Consider the following 20,640-nt stretch of genomic DNA (forward strand, 5'->3'; position numbering starts at 1 on the left):
CGCAAACTCCTGGCTGTGTAATTCAACCACTATGTGGTCTCCTCATGCTGCCGCCAACTCCAGGCTGTGTCATTCAGCCACTATATTTTCTCCTCATGCTGCCGCCACCTCCATGCTGTGTCATTCAGCCACTATATGGTGTTATCATGCTGCTGCCACCTCCACGCTGTGTCATTCAGGCACTATATGGTCTCCACATACTGATGCCACCTCCAGGCTCTGTCATTGTGCCACTCTGCGACAGTGATTCTATGTGAGTTCCAGCGAGGCAAAGTGTTCTACACCCCTACTGAGGCTCTCTGTAGGCCAGAAATAGCTGTTTTTAATAGTGATTCGGCACGAATAAATTCGGGCCGAAACAAATTTTTGGGGAAAATTCGGCGAATCGGCCAAATCAAATTCTAGTTGCCATGTTTAAGCAACAGAACATGCATTGTGCCTCTTATGGTGTTTGAAAATATTAAGGTTTCTGTGTACTGTATGTGAAGAAAGATAAAGTTAAACACTTGGGGTGAGATTTATTTGTAACGCAGGTGGTAGTATCCGCTGGCATACTGTGTGTCCTGGCCATCACCAGTGGTGAGCCGCATTCTTTGCTCCATGTCTCCACTCCTCTAGGGGGTACATGCAAGCACTGGTTGCAAACTTAATAGGTCAGTGTGTGCTTTTCTAATGTTTCCCTCACCAATCCCTGTCAGTCACCACATTAATAAGGTTGCTCCACCCATCTCTTTTTGCCTGAGCAATTTTTTGTAGTTTACTACTAGCAAAAGGTGTCTGAATTCTGTCCTGCTGATCCATGTTCATGACCTGTGCCTGTTTTCTGACATTGCCTCTATCTTATCCCTTCGTACCTTGCTGATTCTCCAGTATATAATCCGGACTGTCAACCATGCATGGCTGTGCTACAGTCTCATGGCTGTGCTACAGTGGGATTTGAACCCAAGGCCCCAGCGCTGCAAGGCAGCAGTGCTAACCTCTTAGCCACCATGCTACCCTTAGTATACATCTAATATCCACGGTTGTAAAAATGGACAGAGATGTCAGCAGAGAGTACCAGAAAAATTAGGCATCTACACATGGATGAAAAATTGGGTATTGTCGCAGCCGCATCTGTAGCAGCAGCCAGAAAAATTGCAGCACCAGAAAAAGTGCAGTAGCAGAGGCCAGAAAAATTAGGCATGTACACCTGGCAGGAAAATTTGGTATTGTCGCAGCTGTAGCAGCGGCCATAAAAATTGCAGCACCATAACAAGTGCAGCAGCAGAGGCCAGAAAAATTAGGCATGTACACATGGATGAAAAATTGGGTATTGTCGCAGCCGCAGCTGTAGCAGCGGCCATAAAAATTGCAGCACCATAACAAGTGCAGCAGCAGAGGCCAGAAAAATTAGGTATGTACACCTGGCTGGAAAATTTGGTATTGTCGCAGCGGCCTGAACAATTTCTGTTTGTTTTGCCAGGCAAAAAGTGCCCTAAAACATTGCGGCTTGAACCCTAGTTGGTGGCGGATAAGTCACGCAAGTCATCCGGCATTCAGAGTTTAAATACAGCAGCGTGTGGACCATTTTTAGGCCAAGGCAGCTCATCTGATCAGGCCTTGTTCAGTCAAATGTATCACCCAGTGTCTGTCCCTTCGGGATCCATCCCTCATTCATCTTAAGAAAGGTGAGGTAATCCAGACTTTTTTGACCAAGGCGACTCCTCTTCTCAGTGACAATACCTCCTGCTGCACTGAAGGTCCTTTCTGACAGGACACTTGAAGCAGGACAGGCCAGAAGTTCGAGCTCAAATTGGGATAGCTCAGGCCACAGGTCAAGCCGGCACACTCAGTAGTCAAGGGGTTCATCGCTCCTCAGAGTGTTGATATCTGCGGTTAAGGCCAGGTAGTCTGCTACCTGTCGGTCAAGTCGTTCTCTGATGGTGGACCCCGAAGGGCTGTGGCGATGCGTAGGACTTAAAAAGCTCTGCATGTCCTCCATCAACAGCATATCTGTACAGCTTCCTGTCCTTGCCGACGTGTTCGTGGGAGGAGGATTACTTTCACCTCTTCCCCTGTTAGATCCCTGTTGTGCTGTGACATGACCCTTATACACTGTGTACAGCATACTTCTAAATTTATTTTGGACCTGCTGAATCCTTTCTGCCTTGCTGTAATGCGGTAACATGTCAGGCACTTTATGTTTATACCGGGGTCTAGTAGCGTGGACACCCAGTACAGGTCGTTCTCCTTCATCCTTTTTATACGAGGGTCCTTCACCAGGCACGACAGCATGAAAGACCCCATTTGCACAAGGATGGATGCCGAGCTACTCATGTCCCGTTCCTCGTCCTCAGTGATGTCAGGGAAGGTATAATCTTCTTCCCCCCAGCCACGTACAACACCACGGGAACCAGATAGGTGACAAGGAGCAGCCTGGGATGCCTGCTGTGGTTGGTCTTCCTTCTCCTCTTCAAAGCCACATTCCTCCTCTGACTCCTCTTCCTCACAATCCTCTTCCAGGGTTGCCGCAGGTACAGCAAGCGATGCGGATAAGGCTGTTTCTGGTGGTGATGGTGTCCACAACTCTTCCTCTTCACCCTCATCTACTGCCTGATCCAGCACTCTTCGCAGGGCATGCTCCAGGAAGAAAACAAACAGTATAATGTCGCTGATGGTGCCTTTGGTGTGACTGACCAGGTTTGTCACCTCCTCAAAAGGACGCATGAGCCTACAGGCATTTCGCATGAGCCTCCAGTAACGTGGCAAAAACATTCCCAGCTCCGCAGATGATGTCCTAGCACCCCGGTCATACAAATATTCGTTGATGGCTTTTTCTTGTTGGAGCAGGCGGTCGAACATTAGGAGTGTTGAATTCCAACGTGTCGGGCTGTCGCAAATCAAGCGCCTCACTGGCATGTTGTTTCGCCACTGGATATCTGACAAGTGAGCCATGGCCATGTAGGAACGCCTGAAATGGCCACACACCTTCCTGGACTGCTTCAGGACATCCTGTAAGCCTGGGTACTTGAGCACAAAGCGTTGTACAATCAGATTACACACATGTGCCATGCATGGCACATGTGTCAACTTGCCCAACCTCAAGGCCGCCAACAAATTTGTTCCGTTGTCACAAACCACCTTTCCGATCTCCAGTTGGTGCGGAGTCAGCCACTGGTCCACCTGTGCTTTCAGGGCCGACAAGAGCGCTGGTGCGGTGTGACCCTCCGCTTTGAGGCAAGTCAACCCCAAGATGGCGTGACACTGCCGTATCCGGGATGTGGAATAGCACCTGGGGAGCTGGGGGGTGCCGGTGATGTGGAGCAAGACGCAGCAGTGGAAGAGGACTCGGCCGAGGATGTTATGGAAGAGGATGGAGTAGGAGGAGTAGAGGAGGTGGAAGCAGGCCTGCCTGCAAGTCGTGGCGGTGTCACCAACTCCTCTGCAGAGCCACACATTCCATGCTTGGCAGCCGTCACCAGGTTTTCCTAATGCGCAGTGTAGGTGATATACCTGCCCTGACCATGCTTTGCAGACCAGGTATCAGTGGTCAGATGGACCCTTGCCCCTACACTGTGTGCCAGACATGCCATAATTTCCTTTTGCACAATGGAGTAAAGATTGGGGATTGCCTTTTGTGCAAAAAAATTTCTTCCGGGTACCTTCCACTGCAGTGTCCCAATGGCTACACATTTTTTAAAGGCCTCAGACTCCACCAGCTTGTATGGTAAAAGCTGGCGGGCTAGCAGTTCCGACAAGCCAGCTGTCAGACGCCGGGCTAGGGGGTGACTTTGAGACATTGTCTTCTTGCGCTCAAACCTCTCCTTGACAGACACCTGACTGTGGGCAGATGAGCAGGAACTGCTCAAGGCGAGAGACGGAGAGGCGGATGGTTGAGAGGGGGCAAGGAGGGCAGCAGTGGTTGACCTGGCTGAAGATGCTGGACCAGGAGGAGGATGGCGGCTTTGACTTTGTGTGCTGCTTGTACTGACGTGTTGATCCCATATGCGTTTGTGATGTGACATGATGTGCCTTCGCAAAGCAGTTGTGCCTAGGTGGGTGTTGGACTTCCCACGACTCAGTTTCTTCTGGCACAGGTTGAAAATGGCCTTGCTGTTGTCAGAGGCAGACACACAAAAAAAATTCCACACTGCTGAGCTCTGCGATGACGGCATTCTGGTTGTGGCAACAGCATGCGTTGATTGGTGTCCTGTCTGGCTGACCCCGGGTGCCATTGCATGCTGCCTGACTGTGCCACTAGCTCTTTGCGACAACCTCCCCCTGCTTCCAACTCGTCTCCTCCTCCTCTCTGTCTCCCCATCTGAACTTTCCCCCTCTTCCTCTATTCTAGTGGGCACCCACGTGGCATCCACGGACACATCGTCATCATCAACACATTCACCGCTATCTGACACCTCAAGAAAGGAAGCAGCAGCGGGTACAACATCATCATCACACCGTACGTCCATGTGTGTAATGCTGCCTGACTGAGACATATCCCTGTTAACTACATCCTCTGGCAATAATGGTTGTGCATCACTCAGGTCTTCAAACTGATGTGTAAATAACTCCTCTGACGGATCAAGTAAAGCTGCTGTGGTGCTAGTGTTGGTGGTGGCGGCAGTTGGGCAAGTGGTAGCATGAGAGGTGCCCGAAGCTAAGCTAGAGGAGGAGAAGGACGGTGCGTCAAGGTTCCGAGCGGAAGCTTTAGTAGTAGATTGGGTGTCTTGTGATAGCCAGTCAACTAAGTCCTCGGAACTTTGGGGGTTAAGGGTACGTGGCCTCTGAACACTGGCCATTCTAGGGCCAAAGGGAATCCCAGCACCACGACGGCCCCTGTGGGGTGGCCTTCCTGTCACAGCTAATGTGATTTGCACTAGGGTGACACAATTTGCCCTGCAGTCAAGAAAAATGGCAACTGTGACGTGAACTAACAGTGATGACTGATTTTATTTAACAGCCAAAAAAGGTATATTTTTTTTAATTTGCACAACTGTCACACCTAATGTGATTTGCACTAGGGTGACACAATTTGCCCTGCAGGCAAGAAAAATGTCAACTGTGGCGTGAACTGACAGTGACGACTTATTTTACTTAACAGCCAAAAAAGGTATTTTTTTTAAATTTGCACAACTGTCACACCTAATGTGATTTGCACTAGTGTGACAATGAGCAAAAAAACTTGCCAGCGGAGTTCCCCTTTTATGCAGTGGTCCCCAACCAGGGTGCCTCCAGCTGTTGCAAAACACCCGGACTGATATATTTCAGCCCTTTGAATACTGTAGTAGTTAGTTGCTTTAAAGAAAAAAAGCTTGCCAGCGGAGTTCCCCTTTTATGCAGTGGTCCCACACCAGGGTGCCTCCAGCTGTTGCAAAACACACGGACTGATATATTTCAGCCCTTTAAATACTGTACTTTGAATACTGTAGTAGTTAGTTGCTTTAAAGAAAAAAAACTTGCCAGCGGAGTTCCCCTTTTATGCAGTGGTCCCCAACCAGGGTGCCTCCAGCTGTTGCAAAACACATGGACTGATATATTTCAGCCCTTTGAATACTGTAGTAGTTAGTTGCTTGAAGGAACTTAAGTTTGATTCTGGAGTACCCCTTTTAACCAGCGGTTCCCTCCCAACCAGGACTGATATCTTTCAGCCCTAAAAAGGGCTTTTTTGGGTGCTGTCCTTAAAGCAGATGTTACTCTAGAGCTTTAGGAGTAAACTGGACCCTGAATACACCACCTAGCAGCAACCTAGCTATCGCTTTCCCTATACAGCAGGAGCAGCTTCTCTGACCCTCCACTTCCTAAGCCTGCAGCATGCTGAATGAGGGTAAAATGGAGTCCGTGCAAGAGGTAGGAGGGTCTGGAAGGGAGGGACTGCTGCTGATTGGCTGTAATGTGTCTGCTGACTCTGACTCACAGGGTCAAAGTTTACTGCAATGTTAAAATATAGGGGGCGGATCAAACTTCACATATGTTCTCCCGGCGATGCGAACGCGAACATGCAAAATTCACCGGGAACTGTTCGCTGGCGAACATTTCGCGACATCTCTAATGACAAGCTTTCTACAAAATAGTATTAAAGGGGTACTCCACTGCTCAGCGTTTGGAACAAACTGTTCCGAATGCTGGAGCTGGCGCCGGGAGCTTCTGATGTCATAGCCCCCCCTCATGATGTCACACCCCGCCCCCTCAATGCAGGTCTATGAGAGGGGGCGTGATGGCGGTCACACCCCTTCCCATAGACTTGTATTGAGGGGGCAGAGCGTGACATCATGAGGTGGGTGGGGCTATGACGTCACAAGCTCCCGACACCGGCTCCAGCGTTTGGAAAAGTTTGTTCCAAATGCTGAGCAGCGGAGTACCCCTTTAAATATATTACAGATTCATCAGTATCAGTATTAAAAAAGTGTTATTAAAACATAACCCCAATTCTGCTAAAAGCTGTACTTTTAATGTGCTAAAGCAACAATGGAAAATGTCATTTAGCCCTAGAAGAATTAAATCATCTGGTTTGTAACTATAGGTCATCCTTTCAGATCTGAAAAAAGCCATTCAAGTGATGTTACCAAAGTGTCACTCTATGATCCTTCCTCCAGCTGCGTGTTTAATGGGATTATGTAAGACTTTCCATTATCATGGTTACTGTCCTAACACACGCATTAGAGACACGCATTAGAGACATGCATTAGAGAAGAAGGATCTTGAAAAGTAAAACGTCTGACTTTGTGCGCCACAAAAGCTGATATTCTGAAAGCCATAAAAATGCATGCACATCATTATAAGTATGTATTATTATGTCTACATATATCTTAAGGCTCCTATATTTTCATAATCCTTATTCCTTATTTCAAGAAATTCTGGTTATGGGGTAGGACAGGACTCCTATGTGTTGTCAATGTTGGCACATTATGCAGCTCCACCGATGACTCCATTGAAATGAGGACAGCTTTTAGGGGATTAGTTTTCTATATTACCTAAATCATGCAGTGTATAGAGAAGAAAGGATGCCCTGTAGCAAAAAGCAAACTTGGTGCCTCGATATGGCAAATTGTCACCTAGTACAATAGGATCCGGTGGTGTTTGGGTTGCTGCCATGTAGCACTGGGGTCCAGGGTTCAAGTCCTACTGTGCGTAACATCTGTCTGAGTTTGTATGTTCTAACCGTGTTTATGTCAGGTTTCTCCCAAATTTGAAAGAATATACTGGTCAATTTGAAATTTAGCTTGTGTGCCCCATTGGGGACTGGGGCTGATATGTGTGATGGCAAGTGCTGTACAGTGTTGTGGAATATGTCAGCTCTATATATAAAAATGTTTTTCAGATCGATATGTGGTAGCAGGGTGTGATGAGGGCAGATGTTGTTACCCTAGGGGTAGATGGCATTAACCCCTTGTAAACGTGACGCCAGAGTGTGTTTTATCCTCGATACCACCCGAAGGTATACCGCTAAATCCTGGGCTAGGCACGAGGGCAATAATGACTCTGATGCCAAGTTACGGATCACGGTAGCTTTACTGAGGGTGACAGGTGGCAAAGTCTATACAGTTCAGCCAGGCCCATAGAAGTGACTCAGAGACCTTAAGGGCTTGCTGGGATTTGTAGTAGGACTGTAGAATTTTGATGCAAGCCACACTGACTTGACAGTTGCTGACAGGGACTGACTTGACTGACGACTGACAAACCTATGACTGTAGCTTACTTGCAATTGACTGTGGCTGCAGACTTGACTTGAGGCCTCCAATGACTCTGGACACTCTCTAGGACTCAACCTCAGCAAAGACTTGTAAGGAAAGAGAGAGAGCTAGCTCCACCCAGGACTTCTATGGGGGAGACTAGCAGGGAGCCCATAGGTTACCCCTGGGATCACCTGGTCACTGGTACCTCCTGGGTAACAATCACATGACAAGTCACATGGTAAACAGTCTTAAAGTGACAATGCTTTCTGAACACATTACATGGTATAATACATTAGGAACATATTTACATGGGGGACAGATGCAAGGGGGGCCCAGGGGACACTGTATAGAGGCTGCCTGACAGGACAGCAAGGGTACGGGGTAACACCGCCCGTACTGGGCTATCACAGATATAAATTAAGAATTTAATATTATTCATTGTTTATCTCTCCCACCATATTTCATGACCATTGAGATTATTTTCCAGAACCTTGCAGTTGGACTCTGGATGGGAGTCCTGCACATATTCTCACCACCTACAAGCGAAGTATTGGTACCAACCAGCTCTGGTCCCTTGTCTCCAAACACACCATAGCAGCTGCATGTGTTTCCTCTGTGCTACATACCCCTTTGCCTAATCATTTCTACTTGCAAAGAGAGGAATTCTGGTATTAGAATGGCAATATAAGGAGACATTATTGACAATGCTACTGCTTATAGGATTTTGTCCAGTTAGTGAATGCAGAAAGTAACTAAAAAGAGTAATCTATTGCAGACCTTTATATATCAGGATTGGTCCACCAAAGCCATATATTGAAGTATTTACCATTATAAGGATATGGTCACACAATAGAATTTCTGTGCAGAGTTCCGCATTAGAATTCAGCACTGACATTCTGCTGCAGCAGAGCCCCATTGATTCCATTGGGATTCTGCTACGCTGTGCAAATGGCGAAATTTCCGTGGAAATGTTCCTGCCGCTGAAATCCCGATTGTGGAGTCTTCAGAAACAACAGACTGCCTATTCTTATTGTGGAGTCTGCATGGAAATACATTGCCGTCTATGAGATGGCGTATTTCCAAACGGTCCTAGCGCTGGCATGTTCTGCCGGCGCTCCGCTGTTGGGGGGAAATTATCTGTGTGGACATTTTCCCGCGTGAACATAGTATTAGTTGGCTTTTCCTTTAGATGCATATATATTATACAGTATATATCCAAATGGGGAAATGCAGAAAAATGGAGCACTCACTAGGTCCTTAATAGAAAAAACGTCTTTATTTCATCCAGACATAGTTGGCGTTCTCGTGGAGTGCGGGAGAGCGGACAGGAACAAGGGGGGCCCATTGGGCAGGAACAAGGGGGTGCTCCATTTTTCTGCATTTCTCCATTTGGATATATATCTTACCTTTGTATGTGAACACCGGAACGGTCTGTCAGCTGCAGGAGTTATAAGTACGGTCCCTTGTTATAGTCACAGTGACGGGTAGCCTCTGTGTTGGACTTGTTATATTATACAGTATTTGTTTTACTTGTTTAAAGTATATGTTTTATCACTGAACCATCACAGATTTCTTATTCGTTGAATATAATAAGTGCTGTTCTTTAAGATGCGCTGTTCAAATTTCATGCCTATTACAGAGATCTGATCTTTACCTCAGGGCTGATGTTTGTGCCTAATAGACTTGTTGACTATGATATATCTACACAATGTCCATGTCTGTCAAGATTTCTGGCATCTTCTGGAAATTGCCTACTTCTCTATATAAGAAAAGCTGAGACTGTGACTGCTGTTTCCAAGACACCCTCCATTCCTTTATAGGGCCCCTCCTTGCCTTTCAGGACACACGCCTCTGCCATCACTTCCACATCATTAATTTGGATCTGTAAGTATAATCTTTGTTAAGCAGCCCACGGCAAGTCAAGGCATTTAGGCAGACTCCAGCCCATAAGAAGTACTTTGTTATCCAGAAGAAGACACTACCCTTCTTGTGGAGACTCTTTAGGGAAGAAGACTGAGTAGAGTGTGCATGCTGATCAACACCACTGGAATGGGGACACAAAGGGTTGTGAGTTTGTTGGCTTGTTCTGAAAGTGGAAGATGTAGTGCAGTCCTCAGAGGTGTGATAGCTGTGCTGGCTATTATCACAGTACTCAACATAGGTGGAACCTTATTCATCCTTCTGCAATGGAAAGACCTTGCTTCTAGAGTCAAGGAGCTGGAATCGTTTCAAAGGCCATCCCAGGAGGACTTACTGACCTCTCACCTGAACCAGCTAGTGGCAGAGATAAAGGAGAAAGATTTAGAAGAAGCAAGGACACAGGTCTCCAGAAACAAAAGGAGCCATCACCACAGGCAGCAAGAATCCTACATCCGAGCGGAGAATGAAGACATGTTTATGATGATGACATATTCAATGATCCCGGTAATCTGGCACATTTATCCGTACATCTATCACCATATCATTATGCTGATCTTATCTTAGTGAACATTGTTTAGATATAGATAATTGTTTGTCTATGACTCAATCATATTATCCATTTAGTGATGTATTAAATATGGCTATTAAATGTCTGCCAAAAATTAACGATTTTTATAAACTGCACATTTACCAAAAATGCCCCTTAATTCTATTACTAATCTTTTATGACAATTGAATATTTAGCTTGGGTTATTTAGTTTTTTTTTATGTCTCTCACAACACAAGTTTGTCACATATAGTGACCTATATAGCATAAGATATTATAACGGTCATTAAACATCATAGAAGATGTTATGGTGAATGACATCACAGCTGATAATGGCACTTATAAAGGCAGTATTCATTTACAATGACATGTGACACGTTCCTAGCTCATTAACAGAATGAGGACCAGTGTTACATATATTAGATCCAGGGATATGACACGTCACCATTGCAGCCTGTTTTCACTGTGTGTGTGTGCTAGGCTAGGTACACATTAGTGTATTTTTGCTATATGTTATTTATGAAGAGAAAAAACATGCCACACAATATGTGACAGCCTTGGATTTCTGTCATGTATTTTATCAGCTATCATAGAAGCAAATTAGTCCCATTAAATGGCCAGTGGTTTCCTGAACAACACACTCAAAGATAAGTGAAGTGCCGCTTATTCCGGCAAATTTGAACTGCGCAAAAAATTTGCAGTGAGAGCTGTGATGCATTTTCCTATTAAAAACAATAACACATGCAGCGTGGATTGACTGCATTGTTTGCTGCTCATTTTATTGTGCAATTTACCCCAAAATGAGCACCATAAAAAGTGTGAAGCCAGCCACTGTCTTACTAAACCAGTGTTTCTCCAGTGGGGTCCTGAAGTCCCCCCAACAGGTCATGTTTTCCGGATTTCCTTAGTCTTTAGCAGGTGATATAATTATGGCCAGTGAATCAGATGTCACCACAGTTATATCATCTGTGAAAGACTAAGGAAATTCTAAAACATGACCTGTTGGGAAACACTTTACTAAACATAGGACTGGAACATATTCCACTGTGTTACCTATACAGTTACATATGTTAACAACCACTATAAAACTGTATAGCATGTTATGTGTTGGTAGTAAAAAACATTAACTATGCTTGCTAATGCACTTATGGGTAGTGTTGAGCGGCATAGGCCATATTCGAATTTGCGAATATTCGCGAATATATGGACGAATATTCGCATATATTCGTAATATTCTCGTTTTATTTTCGCATATGCGAAAATTTTCATATGCGAAAATTTGTATATACGAAAATTAGCATACCAGTCTCATACAGTAGTATTAGAGCCTTCTTTACACCACACAAGCTGGAAGCAGAGAGGGGTGATCACTGTAATGTGTACTGTGAAAAAAAAAAAAACAAACAAAAAAAAAATACGAATATTCGTAATTACGAATATATAGCGCTATATTCGCGAATATTCGCGAATTCGCGAATATGCGATATTCGCAAATAAAATTCGTATTGCGAATATTCGCGAGCAACACTACTTATGGGGTATCTGTCACATGGGTTAAAGGGGTACTCCGCTGCTCAGCTTTTGGAACAAACTGTTCCGAAATGCTGGAGCTGGCGCCGGGAGCTCGTGACGTTGTGGCCCCGCCCCCTCATGATGTCATGCCCCCTCCCATAGACTTGCATTGAGGGGGCGGGGCTATGATGTCATGAGCTCCCAGCGCCAGCTCCAGCGTTCGGAACGGTTTGTTCCAAACGCTGAGCAGTGGAGTACCCCTTTAAGCTAATAAATTTATTGACACAGTAAAATACCCATTAGAGTAAGGATGCATGCCATATCTTTCTATATGTTCTAGGTGTTTTTATTGTGCTGAAAAAACTCCACACAATTTATGGGGGCCCAGAGTATCATGGGCGTGGCCTGTGGTCCATCATACTCTTGGGCCACAATACCCCCTCCCCCTTCCATGTGACATCATACCTGCTTCCTGTTTGGTTGGCACACATAGCTCACCTGTCAGTGGTGGGCCGTGGGGAGATCCCATGCATATGCCATGAATGGGAATTGTAGCGCATGCATGGGGGGTCTATGAGCCTGATTCCTTACCTGACAAACTTCCCCCACGTGCACAAACACACATGCCGCAGGTGAGCTGTGTGTCAATCAAACAAGAAGTGGGAGTCATGTGACAAGTGAGAGGTGTTGCAGCCAGAGGGCACAGAAAAACCCTTGGACCATGTCTCTTCGACACCCTGGGCCCCATAATTTTTTTTTTTGTGTGTGTGTGTGTGTGTGTGTGCAATAAATGCATCAGTGTAGAGTGCCAGAACTGTGCAAAATGTTTGCTCACATTCTGTTTGCACACAGACTGGGCATAAGCAAACAATTTGCGCAAATTTGCTACTCTGCAACTGTAATGTGGCTTCATTCTTCTATTGAACTGCAATGTTTAATACTTAATACTTAATCCGAGCGTTTTTCCGTTTTTTGCACTTTCGTTTTTTCCTCCTTACCTTTTTTAAATCCTAACCCTTTCAATTTTGCACCTAAAAATCCATATGATGGCTTATTTTTTGCGCCACCAATTCTACTTTGTAATGACATCAGTCTTTTTACCCAAAAATCTACGGCAAAACCCCCAAAAAATCATTGTGCGACATAATTGAAGAAAAAACTAAATGTTTTAACTTTTGGGGCTTCCCTTTCTACGCAGTACATTTTTTGGTAAAAATGACACCTTCTTTTTATTCTGTAGGTCCATACAATTAAAATGATACCCTACTTATGTAGGTTTGATTTAGTTTTACTTCTGGAAAAAATCATAACTACATGCGCGAAAATTAATATGTTTAAAATTGTCATCTTCTGACCCCTATAACTTTTTTTATTTTTCCGCGTACGGGGTGGTATGAGGGCTAATTTTTTGCACTGTGACCTGAAGTTTTTAGCAGTAGCATTTTTGTATTGATCTTACATTTTGATCACTTTTTATAAATTTTTTCATGATTTAAAAAGTGACCAAAAATACGCTATTTTGGACTTTGGAATTTTTATGCGCATACTCCATTGACCTTGCGGTTTAATTGACTATATATTTTTATAGTTCAGACATTTACACATGCAGTGATACCACATATGTTTATTTTTATTATGGTCACATGTTTTTTATATGTAATTTGGGAAAAGGGGGGTGATTTAAGGAAGGGGTTAATGGGTGTTTTTTTAAAACTTTTATTCAACTTTTTTTTTTTTTATACTTTTAGTCCGCTTAGATTCCTCATACAGATCAATGTGGTTTTATAGAACCACATTGATCTGTGTGTTCTGTGCTTGATTGATAAAGCCTGGTCCTGGAAAGTTAAGCCCTCCGGCTACCTCAGCAGTGGATCGCCCCCCCCCCCCCCCCCCCACGATTGCGCTGTGGGGGGGCAATCCATCCCACTGGACCACCCAGGGATGGTTTAAATGTCCATTTAGATGCTGCTGTCAACTTTGACAGTGGCAATCTAAAGGGTTTATAGCCGGCCGCGGCAATTGCCGCATGTCGGCTATTAATGCCGGCCCCCAGCTACAGGAATCAGCTGGGGGCCGGCTGGTATGACGCGGGCTCGAGTCGGGAGCCCGCGCCATACAACGGTTGCCGGCTCAGGACGAGCCGGCTCGTCCTTAGACGGCAACCGATTAACCCCTTAAGGACACATGACGTACTGGAACGTCATGTGTCCACTCCCGATCTATAACGCGGGGCCACGGCGTGGCCCCGCGTCATAGCGGTTCGGGCCCGGCCTCTAACAACGGCCGGGACCCGTGGCTAATAGCGCGCGGCATTGATCGCTGTGCCGCGCGCTATTAACCCTTTAGACGCGGCGTTCAAAGTTGAACGCCGCGTCTAAAGTGAAACCGAAAGCATGCCGGCTAGCTCAGTGGGCTGTTCGGGATAGCCGCGGTGAAATCGCGGCATCCCGAACAGCTGACAGGACAGCGGGAGGGCCCCTACCTGCCTCCTCGCTGTCCGATCGCCGAATGACAGCTCAGTGCCTGAGATCCAGGCATGAGCAGTCATGCGGCAGAATCATCGATCACTGGTTTCTTATGAGAAACCAGTGATCAATGTAAAAGATCAGTGTGTGCAGTGTTATAGGTCCCTATGGGACCTATAACACTGCAAAAAAAAAGTGCAAAAAAAAAGTGAATAAACATCATTTAACCCCTTCCCTATTAAAAGTTTGAATCACCCCCCTTTTCCCATAAAAGAAAAAACACAGTGTAAATAAAAATAAAAATAAACATAAATGGTATCGCCGCGTGCGGAAATGTCCGAATTATAAAAATATATCGTTAATTAAACCGCACGGTCAATGGCGTGCGCGCAAAAAAATTCCAAAGTCCAAAATAGTGCATTTTTGGTCACTTTTTATATCATGAAAAAATGAATAAAAACGATCAATAAGTCCTATCAATGCAAAAATGGTACCGTTAAAAACTTCAGATCACGGCGCAAAAAATGAGCCCTCATATCGCCCCATACACGGAAAAATAAAAAAGTTATAGGGGTCAGAAGATGACAATTTTAAACGTATTAATTTTCCTGCATGTAGTTATGATTTTTTCCAGAAGTCCGACAAAATCAAACCTATATAAGTAGGGTATCATTTTAATCGTATGGACCTACAGAATACATATCAGGTGTCATTTTTACCGAAAAATGTACTACGTAGAAACGGAAGCCCCCAAAAGTTACAAAACAGCGTTTTTTTTTAAATTTTGTCGCACAATGATTTTTTTTCCCGCTTCACCATAGATTTTTGGGCAAAATGACTGACGTCATTACAAAGTAGAATTGGTGGCGCAAAAAATAAGCCATCATATGGATTTTTAGGTGTAAATTTGAAAGAGTTATGATTTTTTAAAGGCAAGGAGCAAAAAACGAAAATGCAAAAACGGAAAAACCTCCGGTCCTTAAGGGGTTAAATATACCTGAAAATACCATATGCTGTAGTGTTTTGCTCACTATGAGGGCCCTATGGGGGAGAATTATCAAAACCTGTTCCATAGCAACCAATTAGATCTCTTCTTTCATTTTTAACATGGCCTCTGCAAACTGAAAGAAGCAATCTGATTGGTTGCTATGGGCAACTGAGCAACCTTTCATCTGGACAGGTTTTAATAAATCTCCCCCTATATGTGCAAATCAAAATACAATTTTGTCAGCATTAAAATATTTTCAAAATAATTGTTACATTTCTGTGTGGGAATTATTTCAGGCTAACGGGTACTCTGGTACAGGACATCTTATCCCCTATCCACAGGATAATGGATGAGTGTCTGATCGCGGGGTGTTTGACCACTGGAACCCCCGAGATTTCCTGCTCAGCACCCCAGCTCTCTCCATGCATGGAGCGACCTCTGCTTACTACACGCTCCATGTAGCTCTATGGGAGAGCCAAAGATACAGCGTTTATGATCTCCAGCTCTCCCCTAGAGATAAATAGAGGGGAGTGATGGCCACAGCTTTGTGCCGTGGTCAACAGTATATCATGCATGGAGCAGAGGTCGCTCCATGCATTGAAAGAGCTGGGGTGCCAGACAGAAAATCTTGTGCAACAAAAAACATCGGTAGATTTATTGATTACAATCAACTTAATTTCTGTACCTAAACTGAAAAGTAATTTTTACAATTGCTTTGGACGATCTGCTAGAAGTCTCCATTAAAGATCGAAAATACAGGACAAAATAATTCAGCTGCTATACAGGGGCAAGCAACTCACCTGTCCTCTGAGCACTCCGGCCACCACCATCGGAGGCAAGTGGGAGTGATGGCATGCTCAGCCAATCACTGGCTGTGACAGGAACCTGGTGACTGGCTAAACAGGCCGTCACTCCTACTCATCTATGAAGGTTGAGGCTGGAGCGTGATTTGCATAGCCCTGTACAGGTGAGATCGCTGGGGATCCCAGCGGCCGGATCCTCTGCAATCAGACTCTTATCTATCCTGTGGATAGGGGATAAGTTGACTTCCCTGAAGTACCCCCCTAAGATTAAAGGAGTACTTTGGTGCATGACATTTTATTCATTAGCTCTTTTCATGCATGGAGCGACCTTTGCTCCGTACAAGGATTACTGTTGACCACGACACAAAGCTCTAGTTGACATGCCCCTGCATGTCTCTCTATGGGAGAGCCGAAGATGCAGTAATCCATGCACAGAGCAGAGGTCGCTCTGTGCATGGAGAGAGCTGGGGTGCCGGACAGTAGATCGTGCACCAGCATTCGGACACACCCGTGATCAGACACTTATTCTCTATCTTGTGGATGTCATGCACCGAAGTACTCCTTAAACCTTAAAGGGGTACTCCAGGGAAGTCAACTTATCCCCTATCTTCAGGATAGATAATGGTCTGATTGAGGAGGATCCGACCGTTGGGATCCCCAGCGATCTCACCTCTCCAGGGCTGTGCAAATCACCTGTCCTCAGAGTGCTCCAGCCCCACATTCCTAGATGAGCAGGATTGATGGCCTGCTTAGTCAGTCATCAAGTTCCTGACACAGCCAGTGATTGGCTGAGCATGCCATCACTCCAACTTGTCTCTGAGGGTGGTGGTTAGAGTGCTAGGAGGACAGGTGAGTTGCCTGGCTCAGTACAGTAGTCGGATGATTTCAACCTGTATTTTTGATCTTTAACTAAGACTTCTAGCAGATCGTTCAAAGCAGATATAAAAATTACTGTTCGTTATAAGTTCAGAAATTAAAGGGGTACTCCAGTGGAAAAAAAAGTTAAACAGATTTGTAAATTACTTATAATAATCTTAATCCTTTTAGTACTTATCAGCTGCAGAAGAAGTTGAGTTGTTCTTTTCAGTCTGACCACAGTGCTCTCTACTGACACCTCTGTCTGTCTCAGGAACTGTCCAGAGCAGGATAGCTTTGCTATGGGGATTTGCTTCTGCTCTTGACAGTTCCTGACATGGACAGAGGTGTCAGCAGAGAGCACTGTGGTCAGGCTGGAAAGAAATTCAAAAAGAAAATAACTTTCTCTGTTGCATACAGCAGCTGATAAGTAGTGGAAGGGTTGCGATTTTTAAATAGAAGTAATTTACAAATCTGTATAACTTTTTGGCACCGGTTGATTTAAAAAAAAAAAAATTGTTTTCCACCGGAGTACCACTTTAACCCCTTAAGGACAATGGACGTACTCCTACGCCCCCGTTTCCGAGTCCTTAAGGACCGAGGACGTAGGAGTACGTCCTGTCCATTCCCGGCCCCCTGCCGCTAGCCGGAGGGGAGCCGGTGCCCGATGCCTGCTGAAATCGTTCAGCAGGCATCGCGGCATATCGCCCAGGGGGGTCATTATGCCCCCCCATGTCGGCGATGGCCGCAGATCGCTGGACAATTCAGTCCAGCGATCTGTGGCGATTCCGGGTCAATCGGGTCTCCAGTGACCCGGTGACCCGGAATTACTGGCTGATCGGGGCCGTCAGAGACGGCCCCGAACAGACAGAGCCTGCAGGGGTGAGGTGGCACTGGTGCCACCTAACGATCGCCCTGATTCGTCGGCCGGATTCCCGGCCGACCAATCAGGGCGCCTGCTGCGGGTGTCACTCCCGCACCCGCTCTGCCCCTCTTCCGGAGGACGTGAGCGGGTGCGGGACGTGCACCCCGGGTGCTGGGGACCCCGATCCCCGGCGTTAATGTTGGGATCGGGGCCCCAGGAGCGACGACGGCGGCGGCAGGACTGACCTGCAGCGTCGATCAGCAGCAGCAGGAGGTGAGTGACAGCCTCCTGCTGTTGCTTAGCAACAGCTCCCAGCATGCAAAAAGGGCATGCTGGGAGCTGTAGTTATGCAACAGGAGGAGGCAGACCACCACAACTCCCAGCATTCCCTTATGGGCATGCTGGGACTTATGGTTTTGCAACAGCTGGAGGCACATTCTTTCTATGGAAAAGTGTACCTTCAGCTGTTGTGTAACTACAACTCCCAGCTTGCACAAACAGCTAAAGTGCATGCTGGGAGTTGTAGTGGTGCATCTGCTGGTTGCATAACTACAACTCCCAGCATGCCCGTTGGCTGACGGTGACTGCTGAGAGTTGTAGTTTTGCAACAGCTGAAGGCACACTGAGTTAAGTAGCAAACCAGTGTGTCTCCAGCTGTTGCATAACTACAATCCCCAGCATCCCCAGCCAAAGTAGTATGCCTCCCGCTGTTGCATAACTACAACACCCAGCATGCCCTTCCGCTGTCCGTACATGCTGGGGGTTGTAGCTTTTGCAACAGCTGAAGGCACACTGGTTGCTAAACTCGGTGTTTCACAACCAGTGTGCCTCCAGCTGTTGCAAAACTACAACTCCCAGCATGCACTGATAGACCGTACATGCTGGGAGTTGTAGTTTTGCAACAGCTGGATGTTCCCCCCCCACCCCCCACCCCCAATGTGAATGTACAGGGTACACTCACATGGGCGGAGGATTACAGTAAGTATCCGGCTGCAAGTTTGAGCTGCGGCAAATTTTCTGCTTCAGCTCAAACTGCCAGCGAGAAACTACTGTGAACCCCCCGTCCGTGTGACTGTACCCTAAAAACACTACACTACACTAAAACAAAATAAAATAAAAAGTAAAAAACACTACATATACACATTCCCCTACACAGCCCCCCTCCCCAATAAAAATGAAAAACGTCTGGTACGCCACTGTTTTCAAAACAGAGCCTCCAGCTGTTGCAAAACTACAACTCCCAGCATGCACTGATAGACCCTACATGCTGGGAGTTGTAGTTTTGCAAAAGCTGGATGTCCCCCCCCCCCCCCCCCAATGTGAACGTACAGGGTACACTCACATGGTCGGAGGATTACAGTAAGTATCCGGCTGCAAGTTTGAGCTGCGTCAAATTTTCTGCCGCTGCTCAAACTGCCAGCGAGAAACTACTGTGAACCCCCCCCCGTGCGACTGTACCCTAAAAACACTACACTACCACAAAATAAAATAAAAAGTAAAAAACATTACATAAACACATTCCCCTACACAGCCCCCCTCCCCAATAAAAATTAAAAACGTCTGGTACGCCACTGTTTCCAAAATGGAGCCTCCAGCTGTTGCAAAACAACTACTCCCAGTATTACCAGACAGCCACTGACTGTCCAGGCATGCTGGGACTTTTACAACAGCTGGAGGCACCCTGTTTGGGAATCACTGGCGTAGAATACCCCTATGTCCACCCCTATGCAAGTCCCTAATTTAGGCCTCAAATGCGCATGGCGCTCTCACTTTGGAGCCCTGTCGTATTTCAAGGCAACAGTTTAGGGCCACATATGGGGTATCGCCGTACTCGGGAGAAATTGTGTTACAAATTTTGGGGGGTATTTTCTGCTATTACCCTTTTTAAAAATGTAAAATTTTTGGGAAACCAAGCATTTTAGGTAAAAAATTTTTTTTTTTTTACATATGCAAAAGTTGTGAAACACCTGTAGGGTATTAAGGTTCACTTTACCCCTTTTTACGTTCCTCGAGGGGTCTAGTTTCCAAAATGGTTTGCCATGTGTTTTTTTTTGCGGTTCTGACACCATAGGGGCTTCCTAAATGCGGCATGCCCCCAGAGCAAAATTTGCTTTCAAAAAGCCAAATGTGACTCCTTCTCTTCTGAGACCTGTAGTGCGCCAGCAGAGCACTTTTCACCCCCATATGGGGTGTTTTCTGAATCGGGAGAAATTGGGCTTCAAATTTTGGGGGGTATTTTCTGCTATTATCCTTTTTAAAAATGTAAAATTTTTGGGAAACATTTTAGGTAAAACATTTTTTTTTTTTTTTTACATATGCAAAAGTCGTGAATCACCTGTGGGGTATTAAGGTTCACTTTACCCCTTGTTACGTTCCCCGAGGGGTCTAGTTTCCAAAATGGTTGCCATGTGGGTTTTTTTTTTGCTGTCCTGGCACCATAGGGGCTTCCTAAAGGTGACATGCCCCCCAAAAACCATTTGTCGCTCCTTCCCTTCTGAGCCCTCTACTGCGCCCACTGAACAATTAACATAGACTTATGAGGTATGTGCTTACTCGACAGAAATTGGGTTTCAAATAAAAGTAAAAATTTTCTCCTTTCTACCAATTGCAAAAATTCAAAAATTGGGTCTACAAGAACATGCGAGTGTAAAAAATGAAGATTGTGAATTTTCTCCTTCACTTTTCTGCTATTCCTGTGAAACACCTAAAGGGTTAATACACTTATTGAATGTCATTTTGAATACTTTGGGGGTTGTAGTTTTTATAATGGGGTCATTTATGGGGTATTTCTAATATGAAGACCCTTCAAATCCACTTCAAACCTGAACTGGTCCATGAAAAATAGCGAGTTTGAAAATTTTGTGAAAAATTTCCAAATTGCTGCTGAACTTTGAAGCCCTCTGGTGTCTTCCAAAAGTAAAAACACATACATTTTATGATGCAAACATAAAGTAGACATATTGTATATGTGAACCCAAAAATGTTTTATTTTGAATATCCATTTTCCTTACAAGCAGAGAGCTTCAAAGTTAG

The 20,640-nt window shown here is 45.4% G+C and overlaps 1 protein-coding gene across 1 annotated transcript in view; it reads left to right on the forward strand.

Annotated features, from left to right (window-relative positions):
- The first annotated feature begins 9,590 nt into the window (after nucleotides 1–9,590).
- GLDN (gliomedin) overlaps nucleotides 9,591–20,640 on the forward strand; it is a 44,599-nt gene continuing 33,549 nt past the window's right edge. The window contains exon 1 of the mRNA XM_056572296.1: nucleotides 9,591–10,076. Within this exon, the coding sequence (XP_056428271.1) occupies nucleotides 9,681–10,076 (396 nt within the window). The 5' untranslated portion in view covers nucleotides 9,591–9,680. The remainder of the gene's footprint in view (nucleotides 10,077–20,640) is intronic.

Source organism: Hyla sarda, chromosome 4 (assembly GCF_029499605.1).
Source record: "Hyla sarda isolate aHylSar1 chromosome 4, aHylSar1.hap1, whole genome shotgun sequence".
Classification (NCBI taxonomy): domain Eukaryota; kingdom Metazoa; phylum Chordata; class Amphibia; order Anura; family Hylidae; genus Hyla; species Hyla sarda.